We start from the raw sequence: 13474 nt of genomic DNA on the forward strand, positions 1-13474 counted from the left end.
TAGGGCCCAGAAAACAATGGAGCTGAAAGGAGTTTTTAGCTCTTTCTTTTCTTTTCTTTTTTTTTCCCTCTTAGTTTTTGTTTTCCTTTAAATGGCGGGTGGGTTTCTGCTAAGGGCTTTCCCAGGACTGAGGTAGCAAGTATAAAACAGAAGTGCTTTGTCTTCGTTCTCTCTGCATGTTTATATACCCATCTAGGAAACACAGCCTGAGCAGGGACTTCTGCCTTCTTCCTCCCTTCTCCGTGGCCCACTCCCTCTCTCGGCACCTGGGCTTGCTGATCTGGACCCAGACCAGGAGATGCAGGCTAGAAGTGAGGGCTCCTTTAAGAAAGGGAAGAGCCCCAGCGTGCTGGGTGACATGCCCTGGCCTCTCCTGGGCACCCTGCCCAGCAAGCTACAGCCACTCTCCAAAGGCCAAGCTTCTCGCACCCACCAGATCTTTGCCGATGTGGAGGAAATCTTAGGCAGGGCCCCAGCCCAGTGCAGGACAGAATTGGGTGACCAGCAGGGCCTGGGGAAACCCCAGAAGCCGACAGACAAAATCTACCTGGGGTTTTCCGACCCTGAAATAGAAGAGCTGGAACTGAGGACCAGACAGCAGAAGCCTAGCACCCTGGGCGCTAAGAACACCAGGCTCCTCCAGAATGGGCAGGATGTGCTGGAAGGCAGGAGCCAGGCCTCTGTGTACTCAGGGCTTTCTGAAACCATCACCGGCCTACAGCTGAGAGGGGAGCAGCATGGCCACCACGTGGCCAAATGGGGCTCCACTGGCCCCGGGGGAGACAAGAGCCAGAGTCCCATTCCCTCACTGTCCCTGGAGGAGGACCGCTCCCAGTCCCTGTGTTCCTCTGACCACCTGCTGCCTACCAGGAAGAGCCAAGCGCTCTTGATAGATAGCGCCGCGGCCGATGGCCTGAGCTGGCGGGGCGTTTCTGGGGAAGGTGGTAGTGTGGGCAGGGGGAGGAGGAGGAAAGAGCCCCCAGAACTGTGGATGGGGCAGGTCTCCAAGCTTGTCAACCAGGACACCCTGGGGAGCTGCAAGGAGACAGGACCCGATGCCCCTGAGGTTCTAGGGGCATCAGCCAAAGACCCGCCGCAGGAGCTCTTCCTGCTGCCGCCCGCCCCGCTGGCCTTAGAGCTGGCCCAGAATGCCCCTGCCGGGAGTGCCCCCGGACGCTCCCCTGACCGTGAGGAGAGACAACCCCCGGGGTCCCTAGAGCCCCCTGAAGAAGACAGGAAGCCTAGTGAGTCTGAGCCTGACGTGGAGAGCAGCAGCCTGGCTTCTCACCTGGGCTCGCAGATCCTGGGTGAGGTGAGCAACTTCCCTTGGGACCTGCAGAGCTCGCAGGGCTCTGAGCAGGGCGGGGGCCAGCCGGCTCCTAGGGCCGGAGGGCAGTGCTGCAGCCCCTTCCTGGGACTGCAGTTGGCCCACTTGCAGAGCTCTGCCGACGAGCAGTCAGAGAGCGAAGACTACTCTGAGGACCAGAGATTCTACCGGCACATCCTGCAGATGGTCAAGATCTCCAGGCAGCTGGAGGGCCTGGAGCTGCCCGAGAGCACGCGGGAGACGCCGTGTAAGGCTTTCGCCAGCATGGTCTGTTGCTTGGCGGCCGAGTCTCCCAGAATGTCTAGTGAGGGTGAGCACGAGGCTGGCAGAGCCGTGGAGAGGGACCCGAGGCTCCTGGCTTGGGGGCCGGAGATGCTGGAGCGCCCTCAGGAGGTGGCTCTTGCCCCTGCTGGCCAGGCGGTCCCTCAGCAAGCCTGTGTCCAGCCCAGCAGCAGCCCCCTCAGCCAGGGGCCGGTCGAGCTGAGGTGCAGCAGAGGGCTCGCTTCGGAGCGGGGCAAGGTGAGGCTTCTCGGCCAGGTAGGCCTCTTAGTGAGTGGGGCCTATGGGCCTCCGTGAACCTGGCGGGGAGGGGCCGGGTCCAGCTGACGTTCTCACTTGTCCTCACTCAGCCGTCGGGCCTGCTTTCCTGTTGTGTGCTCTCCTCTGGTAACTGCTGATCTCTTAGCTACCTGGGCCAGCCCTCTTGTGGGCTGACGGGCCTTCTGTTTCTTATACCTGTCACCTCCAAAACAGCGGCCGAGGGCAGCTAGCCTTCCCTTCCCTGGAGCTTAGGTTCCGGGTGGGTCATCAGTTCTGAAGGTGAGCAAGGTGGTGCCGATCCTGGCACGCAGGTGGGATCTAGGTGCCTTCCCAGGACCTGGGAGGCCTTTCCCATCAGCCGGTTGTGGACAGAGGCTTCCCCAAGTGACACCCTCCTCACAAGCTCTGAATTTAGTCCCTTCTTGGAGTTCCCCGGAACTGGAAAGTTAATACAGTCATGGGGTGGGGGGGGAGCTGAGGCCCAGAATCTCTCTGTTGTTGGGTGAGCTGCTTCTGCTTCTTGCGTCCCAGGGGTCCCAGGAACCCGGGACTAACTGGCGTCAGGCTTCGCAGACCTTGTTTGTACCTTCACTTCCCCCGCTGTGGGGATTTGACATAGGATTCTGCCTTCCCTGTCATTCTGACCCTTTGTCCTTTTAAAGAGTCTCTCCGTATTCTTCACTCAGAAGTCAGGTCAGATCAGAGACTGGGGCGTCAGTCGGAATTTCCCAGGCGATCCTTTCTCTGTCGCCTGGCTGCGGGCGCGCCCGGTTGTTCCCTCCGGTTTCTAATTGCTCGAGTGTCCTGGTTCCCTGTTGGCTTTAATAACTACTGTAGCATGATAAATCTCGGATAAGCTGCAGATGATCCTGAAAGTTTTCATTAGTCCGATGGCAGCAAGTTTATCTCTTCTGAAGGGCAAGGCCATGCACAGCCCACAGTCAGAGTTAATGGCCAGCTCTAGAAGATGACCAGCTAGGAGCCAAGGATGTGTCCTTTCCCTGCCAACTGCTGATTTGGTAAAGGCCTGGGAGAACAGAGCCCTCAGCATGCCTGTCTCCCTCCCTCAATCCCCCAGCATGCCTGCAAATTAGCCACCAGGGGAGTCTATACGTTTCCGTAAATGTAGCGTGGGAGGAATTCTGGGGCTGGTTGGGAGTGCTGAAGTCAGGAGGAGCAGACCAGTATGCTCCCAGTTACCTTAGAGAAGCTTTCCTGGGCTCCTTTTTGGCCACAACCAAGACATGGTGTGAAGTACTGGCTGGGAGATAGCCCTGGGTCCAGTCCCGTGCCTGTGCCCCCCCTGGCTGGCCTGTGACTGCGAGCCAGGGGTCTTTACCTCCACCATCTGCCTTTGTAGGGACTCAGGCCTCAGGTTGTCATGAGAGCAGGAGAGATGGCACCTAAGGGCTGAGCCCAGCCCCTGATACTGGGTTATGTGGGCGTCTGATCCTTACCCGCTCCTTTCTGCCTGCCAGAAGTACTCTGCAGCAGGCCAGATGGTTGGGCAGTGACTTGGGCGTTTAAAGTCTTGGGAGTGGTTCTCATCCCTCTTGCAGATGAGCGTCTGTTGCTCTTCCCACACAGGAAGGGGCCCTGGTCAGAACCTGCCCGATGGTCTGGGCCCTTCAGCCCGGGCTGGGGAGGAGATGGCGGGCTGCCTGCGCGTCTTCAGCCTGACCTCCTCTGGGTTCCCCTTTCTTCAGTCCCCTTGGGATAGACAGGAGTGGTTTTGTGTTGTTTTATACACTTTAAGTTTGAGAAATGAATTTTAAAGAGCTTTTTGTGAATTATCCCCAGAATGCTCTCCTTGCTCCTGCTGCTCTGCCTGATCTATGGGAATGTGTGTCCTTCTCGCGGCTGTTGCACGGTGGCGTAGCCCTGGACTGCTCCCATGTGCTCCCCACCTTCATGGTCTCTCTTCAGCTTCCCAGCAAACCTTCTTAAGTCGCAAGACACCTATCATCTCTGTCTTGTCGATGAGTAAACTGAGAATCCGGGAGTCTGTGAATGAGCTGAGGTCTTGCAAATTCTGACTCCCAGCCTGGTTTCTTTTCCCATCCTCCCTAGCTGGAAGCCTTCATATGGCCAACATGAGAACAGGGAAACCGTCAGTCGTTTGAGCAAGGCTTCATTCAGCCGCCTTCCTTGTCTGTGGCAGAGGGAGAGGGTTCTTCTTTTGTCATTCATGTATTTAAAAAAAATTGTACTTATTTATTTGCGAGAGCAAAGAGGGAGAGAGAGAGCATGAGCAGGGCAGAGGGGCTGACGGAGAGGGAGAAACAGATTCCCCACTGAGCTGGAACCCCAGCGTGGGGTTTGATCCCAGGACCCCAGGATCATGACCTGAGCCGAAGGCAGACGCTTAACCTACTGAGCCCCCCAGGCGCCCCCATGTATTCGTTTCATAGTTGATATGTATTTTAATGAAAGGAATACATGCCCGTATCGAGCAAAGTCGAATAGTACCAGAAAGCGTATAATGAAATACAGTTCTCTGGTGTGCGTACCCCTCCCCAGAGGCAACCGCTTTCTGCTGCTGTGTACTTCCACATTTGTAAATAATATGCTTCGACTGCTTTTTCTTGGTTCATCAGTTCTGAACTTCCATCTATTGAGACTTCTTATTCTGCTAGATGAGGCTTTTGTCTCTGTCCTCCCCCCGCACCCCCCCCCCCACTTCCTATGTGGCTTCTGAAAGGGGAGCAGAACCCGCTGCGGCATCTGCCAGATGTGAGGGAACCGTGCGCTGTGTGCCGGCAGCGGAGTTAGGAGAATCAGCAAGCCAGCCTGTGATTTCTCACACAGTTGGCACAATGGTAATTTCTGGATGTTGTGTTTCATTAGCAGCCTCCGAGCGGAGGTGGTTTAAATTTGAGCGGGGAGGATTTAGATGTTTTATTTTTATATCTGTCTCTGGCACTCTGAGAGCCATGTGGTTTCTTGGATTTGTAACAAGATGTTTTGTGTTGCCCAGGCCCTGGGCTCCTCATTAGCCCCAGTCCACGTCCCTCCCGGGGGCCTGGCTCCCTTGAGAGGCCTTGTGGATGCCCCCGCCTCCACTCTTCGTGGATCGCAAAACCTGAGCTTGGGGAGCTCGGCAGAGTCTGGTCAGCTCGGAGAACTCACGCAGGTAAATGGTTTCTCTCACATTCAGTCTATCTAGTGGCCCTGGGGTCTCTGTGTGCCTCGCTAGGAATGGTGGCCCCTAGATAAGGAAGAAGGCATAGGCTGAGTCCTCAGAGTTTATGGGCAAACTGGGAAGCTGGGAAAATAAATCACGCTTCTGTGATGCTAGATGTGTAGTCTGAGCTCCAGAGGGTAGACCCGTGGCAGGGAAGCGGGTGGTGGGGGTGGTGGGAGGGGACTGCAGTGCTGATTTCCCAGTCCTTACGGCTGGGGCATTGGGAGTCAGGAAGGGATCCGTGTGACCTGGGATCATTTCCTGGGCATGGCAGACTTGTGGTGTGAGACCTCCAAAGAGAGTGGGAAGAGCATTCTGCAGGTCCTTAACGTGCCCCTTGACTTTCCTTCTCTACTTTGGAGCCTTCACAGGGTCTCAAGACTTCTGCTTATACGAAGGGTCTCTTGGGCTCCATCCATGAGGACAAGAATGCTCTCAGCCTCTTGGCTTTAGGGGAGGAGACCAACGCAGAGGATGAGGTGGAGAGCGACAACCAGGTAACGACGAACCCTCCTCCTGCCTTGGAAACCCTGCGTGCTGTTGAACAAGGAGTTTATTTTATTGTGGGCAACTACGTACCACGCGCAAGTTACTATTGTAACCACTTGGAAGCGTGCAGTTCAGTGGCATTAACTACTTTACAGTGTTAGACGGTCATTACCACTATCCGTCTCCGGAACTTGCTCACAATTCCAAACAGAAACTCTGTGCCCATTAAGTAAATAGTAACTTCCCCAACCCCTTCTCTCCCCTTTCGTCTCTTCTGTTCTGTGTTCTATCTTTGAATTTGCCTGTTCTGGATATTTCATATAAGTGGACTCCTACAACGTTGGCCATTTTATGTCTGCCTTCTTTTACGTAGCCTGTTTTCAGGGGTCATCGTGAATAGCAATGGTGGCTGACTAGACCACATTTTGTCCAGCCATCCATCTGTTGACGGACACTTGGACTGTTTCCACCTTTTGGCCAACTCTATGCTCCTTTAAAAATAAGTAAGATGATTTTCCAGCCCACAGCTTCATTTCTTACCCAATCTCTAACTTTGTGGGCCCGACCCAGATAGCGTAACCAACAAGGTGCTTCTTGGCCCCCTCACCCCCGGCTGACCTGTTTCCTTGACTTACCACCTGTAATCGTGTTTGTTTTCAGAGTGTTCGAAGTTCAAGTGAGCTTTTTAAGAACCTGCACCTGGACATTGGGGCGCTGGGGGGTGACTTTGAGTATGAGGTAAGAGTCTGAGGCCCGGCAGGCAAATGATTTAGCCTGGTCTGTCCCTCCTTCCTTCCTAAGCTTTTCTGCTTGGGGGTTACGGATTTGGAAAGAGAACTGTTTTGTCCCAGTGCTGTCTAGATGGGCTTTCTGTGGTTTGGGGAAGCACAAAGAAGAATAGGACTCCATCCTTCCGCTCGTTTGCTGGATAACCACCAGTGGTTGAGTGTTGTCATGTGGGCCACTTTGCTGGGGGCTGTCAGTCGTGCAAGCCTAAGTTAGGTGGGATTACTGCCCCCTAAGGGTTTGCGGCCTCACAGAAAGAGGGGCTTCTTTTCCCAGAAGACAGGGTAGAAGGCAGTGAGACTGTGAGGGAGGTGAGACGGGGCATCATGGGAAGGAGAATCTGGGGTCTCCAAGCTGCACGGATCGACCAGGCAGGGCTCTGTTGAGAAATTGCCATGTGAGGTGAGCCCGGAAGGACAGTGGGCAGGACTGGGCGGGCAGGGGTGAGTGGGGAGAGAGAAGCCCACATGCAGGGCCTTGCACAGACAGAGGCAGAGGGTACAGGGTGAGATTGGGGAGGGTGAGGCTGTCCCCTTTGCCTGGAGCACAGACAGAGCGCCTGTGGGAGACGAGTGGGAGATGGTCTGTGGAGGTAGCTTGGGCTGTCATGGAGGCCCTGAGTGCCAGCAAAGGAGTTTGCTTTGGGGTACGCAGGCACCGGGGGCCAGGGGTGGGCTTTGAACAGAGGTGTGACAGCCAGAGTCTTAGCAGTTGTCGAACGTTGGCTGCTGCGCTAGGCCCCGTGGAGATACAGAGGTTGGAAAGATGGGTTGGGCTGGCCTCATGGAGTTTGCAGCTGGAGAGAGAGAAAGGACAGCAGGTCTTTGGCGTTTAGCGAGTACTCGCTGTGGAGTAAAACGCCCATCTAGCAGGGCAGCTTGGGCAAAGAGCTCCGGCTGGCACAGGTGCCTGGCCTAGAGGAGCTCTGAGCGGAGAGGATATGACTTGCCTGGAGATCAGGAAAAGCTTGGAAGAGATGACATTTGACCTTGCTCTTAAAGAGTAGGTAAGTTCCAGACGTGGGGGTGTAAGGGTTATTTTAGGCAAGCAAACAGCTTGAGCAAAGGCGAGGGGCCTGGGAAGTGTGGACTGCAGTGGGGAATAGCTTCCAGAGTCTTCCCACAGTACTCCTGTCACTTCTAATCTCCGTCCCCCGGTCTGTCCTCCCATTGCCACCGGAATGTTCTTGAAAACAAACCAAACCCAAGACTCATCATGGTGTCGTAATAATCTGCAAACCCCCAGTGTGGTTTTCTGCTTGAAAAGGAACATTCCCTATCGTATGCTGTTTCTCTAATGTCCGATTTACTAGTTCTTAGCAGTTAGGATTTCTCTCAGTATTCCTGTGGTGTTCATACACCCAGTAGTAAATCATGATGTCAGGAACTCAGATTTCCCCAAACTTTTAAATATTGATTGCAAGCTGAATTAAATTTTTCGTAAGTCTAATACATAAAATTCTTTCACATACTTGCAGCACTTTGAAATGAAACCAGTCACTCACCTTTCATTAGAATGATCCCAAAGCTGGCCAGGAAAACAATAGTGCCTAAATTGTGGTTTTAAGTTTGTTTCCTTATTATCTCTTAACTGTGTTCTTATTATCCCTTACCGTGCTCTTACTGTTTCTGACTTCTTGGTTTTCAGCTCACGTCAACAGCCAGGGCTCCCATCTCAGCGGGCGGGGGTCGCGGGTGCTGGCGCACAGGACTGGGGTTGTAGCTGGGCCTTCTTGGATGGTCCAGCTCTAGGCACTGGGCAGTCTCCATTTTATTGTACTGCTTCTTCCTGGAAGCATGTCCCCATCTTTAGCCCAGAAATTATCCACGTTTTGGGCGGTGCCCAATTAGATACCTTTTGCTTGTGACTTTAACACTTCGCGTGAAATGTGATGTTGTGTTCCCCAGTGTCCCATCTTTATCATCAACCTGGTTTGTGTCCACTTTGAAACTTCCTTGTGTGCGGGGCCTGGTCTCTTTGCATTATATCGAAAGCCTTCCGTGTGTTTTGTTCCCTGAAATGACAACTTTGTTTCTTCCCATCGACCATTAAGACCTTATCCTGCCGATGTAATCAGCAGCTCAGGTCTGTAGCTGAGAAGGATGGCCATGAGCGGGAATGGGGCATCAAGAGGGCTTAAGTGGCTCTCGGAGAGAGGAGAAAGTCTCCCCAGGAGACTGAGCAGATTGGGAGTGAGATTTATGTGTATATGGCCAACACTGGCCTGTGCCTGGAGCATAGGAAGGATGTAGGTATGTTTTGCTAAGCGGCTGGGAGAATGAAGGAGAGTGAGCCCCTCTGGGACAAGGAGGGAATCCCCATAGGTTGTGTTGTGCTGTTTCTTTCCCTCTGCTGTTCCAGACCCTGGGTAGAATGGATGCTTGGTCCCTGCTGTCAGCCGGCCAGTTGAAGATCCCACTGTGGATCAAACAGGATGCACTTTGAATTTGAACTTGTTAATTTTTACTTCATAATGGATTACAAATGTCAGCAAAAAAGGGATCTTTGACATGTCCTGGATTTCCAAAAGCTTCCCTTCTGATGACTCTGTGTTTCTTTGGGGGAGTGGGAGCTTTTAAACATATTTTTTTAATGACCTTTTTAGTATAAATAGACAACCCAGTGTGATGGGAGAAATGTCTGAAGTCGAAGGTGTTAAATACACCTCTGACCCCTGTCTCTAGGATCCCAGCGGATCTCATTCTTTTTGCCACAGGGAGTGTTGGGTTCCTGTGTTTGAACCCCAGGTAGGAACCCGGAGGGCTTTTCCTGGTGTAGGAATGAATGGGGCTTTCAGGATAGACAAAGCTGCCTCTGCTTGGACCACACCCTTGGCAAATGGCTTTTGTCCATGTTTATAGAGCTTGGGTCCTATGAGTGGCCCGTTTCTTCCTGCTCCTGGGCATCCTGGGCAGTTCTAGATGAGGGCTCCTGCCCTAGTGGGTTCTGCCCTGTCCCTGTGCTATTCACAGTCACTTTGCTCATGATTCCATGAGAGGGCAGTAGGATGGCAAGAATGCTTCTCTCTCTCTCTTTCCCTCCTCCCTTCCCGCTCCCCTCCTCTCTCCTGCCTTCAGTGTAAACCCATTTCTTGATGATTACAGAACCAAAGGGGATAGGTTCACGGACTGGACACTGAGAATGGATGTGAGTGAGGAGGGGAGGGAGTGGGTGGGTGAGCAGGCAGTGTGTGGCCTGGTGGCGCTGTCCTGTCTGTCCTGTGGAGAACCCATCCTGGGATCAAAGGAGAAGGAGGGAGCTGGGCTTAGAAATCACAGGATGATGTCCGAGTAATTGGGAAGCGCTAACGACATGGGGTGGGGGGTGGCAGCGCAAAGAATTGAGACCAACTGGGTGGGAAGGAGACTTGGCAAAGAACCTGACTGATGGTTAGCTTGGGGGTTCCGCTCTCCCGCTCTCCCGTCCTCCACTCTCTTCCCCCACCAAGCCTGCCTTTGTGCTCTGGGAAGGAGGGCACTGCAGTGTTGGAGATCTTATAGCTTTTGGGGGTATGTTAAATATTCATGCGATGCTCTTACGGGGACTCACAGGCACCGCCTTCCTCATGCAGATGACAAGGTTGTTTTTAAAAAGGCAGCGATACTTGCCTAGAGATGCTCAGGGGCCTGCGGCTGTGACAGGAGGAGACAGAAGGAGTCTGAGCACGGATGAGCTGGGGAGCAAAGGGTGCCGTGGGGGCAGCCCTGCCCTGCGTCCCCCTCCCCCCTGTTTCCCCTCCCCCCCTGACACCAAAGCCGGAGCCGGCACACCGGGGCCAGGCCTGGCTTGCGCTGAGCCGAGTCGGGGGAGAGGGGTCTGGAGTCGGATTATTTTCCCCAGTACCCTCCGTTGTGCGTTGGCATCGCGGCTCATCTTCAACGACCTCTGGTCTCCCTCTGCCATCCAGACCCACCGGCCCTACCTCCAGCGGCCGACTTGTTGCACTTAGTTGACACGGGCTCAGAGAGCACAAACTCCTTTACATAGTAGCCACGTTTTCATATCTTAACATTTAGGTAGACAGAACAGAATAAAGTCCATCATGGGAAAATCTTCTTTTGAAAACTTTAAGCTTGAGAATGGCACAGATCGGCTTACCGTTCTTCACCTGACCGCGTTCTCTCATGCCTAAGAGTGGGAGTCTCTTCCTGCGCCTGATGTCCTCTGGTTTTTGAAAGGTTACATGCTTTTCCCTCATCTTGAATATTCACAGTTAACATTTGCTCAGCATTTTCCATTTCATAAGCACTGTGACGGGTAGAGGCTGACCCCTTTGTAACCTTGTGAAATGAACAGTTCATCTCCATTTCACAGAGTGGGAGCTCCTTTATCTGCATGAGACAATCACTTTAAAAAGCTCAGCCAACAGATATTTGCTGAGCACTTAGTATGTGCCAGAAACTTGGCACTGAGGGTGGCCGGGAGCTGATCTGTGAGGGACACAGAGAGGAAGTTAGCAGCGATGTTAGAGTAGCTGTGGTGACCGGCCACGAAGGCTTATCTCAGGACGGCTGTCCCGGGGATCAAGGAGGCCTTCCTGGAAGATGTGGTACTATGAGGGCCAGTGGGAGTTTGTCTAGGTAGATCGTGTGTGTTTGTGTGTGTGTGTGTGTGTGTGTGTGTGTGTGTTAAGAATGTGCATGGCATCTCAGGAGCAATGGGGAGTCTGTGCCTGGAGCTGGGCCCTGGCAGGTGGCTCTTGGGCACTGGGGGCCCCCTACCCCCCTGGGGAGGGTGCCTGAGGATGTAGGCGGTGATTTTGTGCTGTGCTGTGTGGTGTGTGTTGGTGGAAGAGGAGCCTCACTGGGGAACCCGGGCCCTCCTGGTCGCCCTCTGAGCTGCTTCCTGAGGCAGACCCTCGAGTGAGGCTGGAGGACTAATTTGGTGGGGCTCAGAGTGTGACTGTTGGCTAAATAAAGTGAAATAACCAACCTCAAGGAAAAAAAAAATAAAAGGACATGCATGGCCAGGTAGCGCGATGGCACAAGGTTCATCCGTCGGCTGGGGCAGGGGAATGCGTGCAGGGTGTGGCTGCCCGTGACCCTTGAGAAGCAGGCAGGGCTGGGCGAGAAAGGATCTGGGCCATGTGAGGTGCTGTGGACTTTAGCTTGAAGGCCGTGGGTGCTGCGGTGTCTGACCCTCCCCTGTGCTCATGTCATCATGAGATGAGCGTGGCCAGGGTGGTTTGGCTCTGCCAGACACCCCTCAGTCACCCTGACAAACTCTCACCCCTTGGAGGTCTGTGGAGCCCCTCGGGCTGGGGGCTGCCCTCCACCGCGCGGTGGCCACTGTCTCGGGGCTTGCGATGAGCAGGCCTGGCCTCCCCTTGCTCCTGAGGAGGAGGGGCTCACCTCCCCACTTTCTCTGGGATCACAGCAGATTGCTTGTGAAGCCCCAGGCTATGGATGTGGCGAGGATGGGCAGTACTGGAGGGTACCCTGCCTTCGAGCTGCCAAGGCATGAGGGAAGCCTCCCCTTCTCTCTGTCACCTTCTGCTTTTCTCCCTGGGACAGGCCTGGGGCCGAGGACAGTATCAGCACTGTGTCCAGTGCCCTTTGCTTTGGGCAGCAAAGGCTCATGACCTGGGGCATGTCACGCTCCTCCATACTGGGAGCAAAATCTATGTCTTGTTCATGTAGGTGTCCCCAGAGCAGTGCTTGGCACACAGAAGGCACCTGGGGAGTGACCATGTGTGTCTCACAGGAAAACATTAGTGGAACATGTGTGGGACGCTCAGGGTCTGTCGGGCAGGGGCTTGGTTCTTTAGCTCACTTGGTGAGTGTTAACTCACTGAATCTTCCCCCAGACCCAGTGAGGTATGTCCTTCTGTGTCCCCATATTTTAGAGAAAGACACTGAGGCACAGAGAAGTTAAATAATGGGCCTCAGGTCCCTGTAAGGGTCGGGTGAGGATTTGAACCTAAGTCGTGTGTCTCAGTGTCTCTGAAGCTCACCTCTGAACTGCTGAGCTCCCCTCCCTCTCCTGACCACCCTTGGAAGGTTCTGGGAGGCTGGTCAGTAGGCGGGTGGGCTTGTCCGTAGATCTTTTAACAGGCAGCATGGAGGAATGCCGTGTTCCAGGCTTCTGCGGGGACCTCTGGACTCCAGTCACCAGGCTCCTTCTGTGAGTCCCCAGGCTGAGGAATCTGGAAGCGTCACGTGTCCCTGCTCAGAAGTTGTTCACACCAGCATTCCAAGCGATGTGTTCTTGGAGGAAGGCTTCTCGGAGCCCAGGAGAGCACTCGCTGTATTTCGAGGAAGGGGTTTCTTTTGTTACTTTGGCCGGCTTTCAGGGTTCTTCCTGAACTTTCATTCATTTCAGAGTGAGGTTTGTGGTGAGAGGCAGGGTACGGCAGCTGGACAGGGGCTCTAAGTGAGAGACCGTGCTGAGGGGGACCTCTGCGATGTCAGCCTCAAGCTACGGCACCTCTGATCTGGCTGGGCTCATGCCAAGGCCGTGCTTGTCCACAGAGAACACCAGGCCCTAGAGCAGGACTGTCCCTGGCAGACGTGGGACTCTGTGGTGCAGGCCAAGACTTTCTCAGAACCGGGCGGAGGCCCAAGGCGCTGTGGGTTTCAGCCGCCCCCTCCCTGCTCCCGCACCCCAGGTCAGACCTGCGTTCTGAAGGCCTCCCAACCCCTTTATCCTTCAGAGCCATTTCCCCCAGGAAATCTTGTCTTGGCTTCTGCTTCTCAGAAGCAGATAGGGTGGCGTGTGCGGAGGAGGCTTTTGGGGGAGAGCCACCCTCGTCACACCGATGAAGGGCATTCTCCTTCTGTTTTCCCTGCTGCCTTTTAAAAGGGAAAAAACCCCAAATTTTAGGCATTGGTACTTTTATTGATTTTTCTATCATCATCGTAAGTACAGACTGACTTTCTAAAAAGTAAATACTGACTTCTGAGTCTGCAGTCCTGTGGTTTGGCTACTGGGGCTGGAATGAGACATTTCTTCCTTGAGAACCTGGTAGGCGGTGATGGAGTTCAGTGCACTGGTTTCCACGCCTGTCCCTGGACGAGGCCAGATGGGTGTCTGTAAATCACCACGGATGTTTAGATTCCGCAGATCTGGAGTGGAACAAGGAGTCTGGGTTTTAAATAGCTGTTGGGGTGCTGGATAACCACTGGGGTCAGAACCGGAGCACTGTCCCG

The 13474-nt window shown here is 54.1% G+C and overlaps 1 protein-coding gene across 9 annotated transcripts in view; it reads left to right on the forward strand.

Moving 5' to 3' along the window:
* The window catches only part of CEP164 (centrosomal protein 164), a 60851-nt gene that overhangs the window by 19989 nt on the left and 27388 nt on the right, over positions 1-13474 (forward strand). For 7 of the 9 annotated variants that reach the window (XM_047691714.1, XM_047691712.1, XM_047691711.1 and 4 more), the window contains exons 5-8: positions 197-1846; positions 4845-5000; positions 5414-5548; positions 6201-6278. In XM_047691714.1, the coding sequence (XP_047547670.1) occupies positions 197-1846; positions 4845-5000; positions 5414-5548; positions 6201-6278 (2019 nt within the window). The remainder of the gene's footprint in view (positions 1-196; positions 1847-4844; positions 5001-5413; positions 5549-6200; positions 6279-13474) is intronic. The other 2 variants (XM_047691719.1, XM_047691720.1) reach the window with 1 other exon arrangement.

This window comes from Lutra lutra, chromosome 10 (genome assembly GCF_902655055.1).
Source record: "Lutra lutra chromosome 10, mLutLut1.2, whole genome shotgun sequence".
Lineage (NCBI taxonomy): Eukaryota > Metazoa > Chordata > Mammalia > Carnivora > Mustelidae > Lutra > Lutra lutra.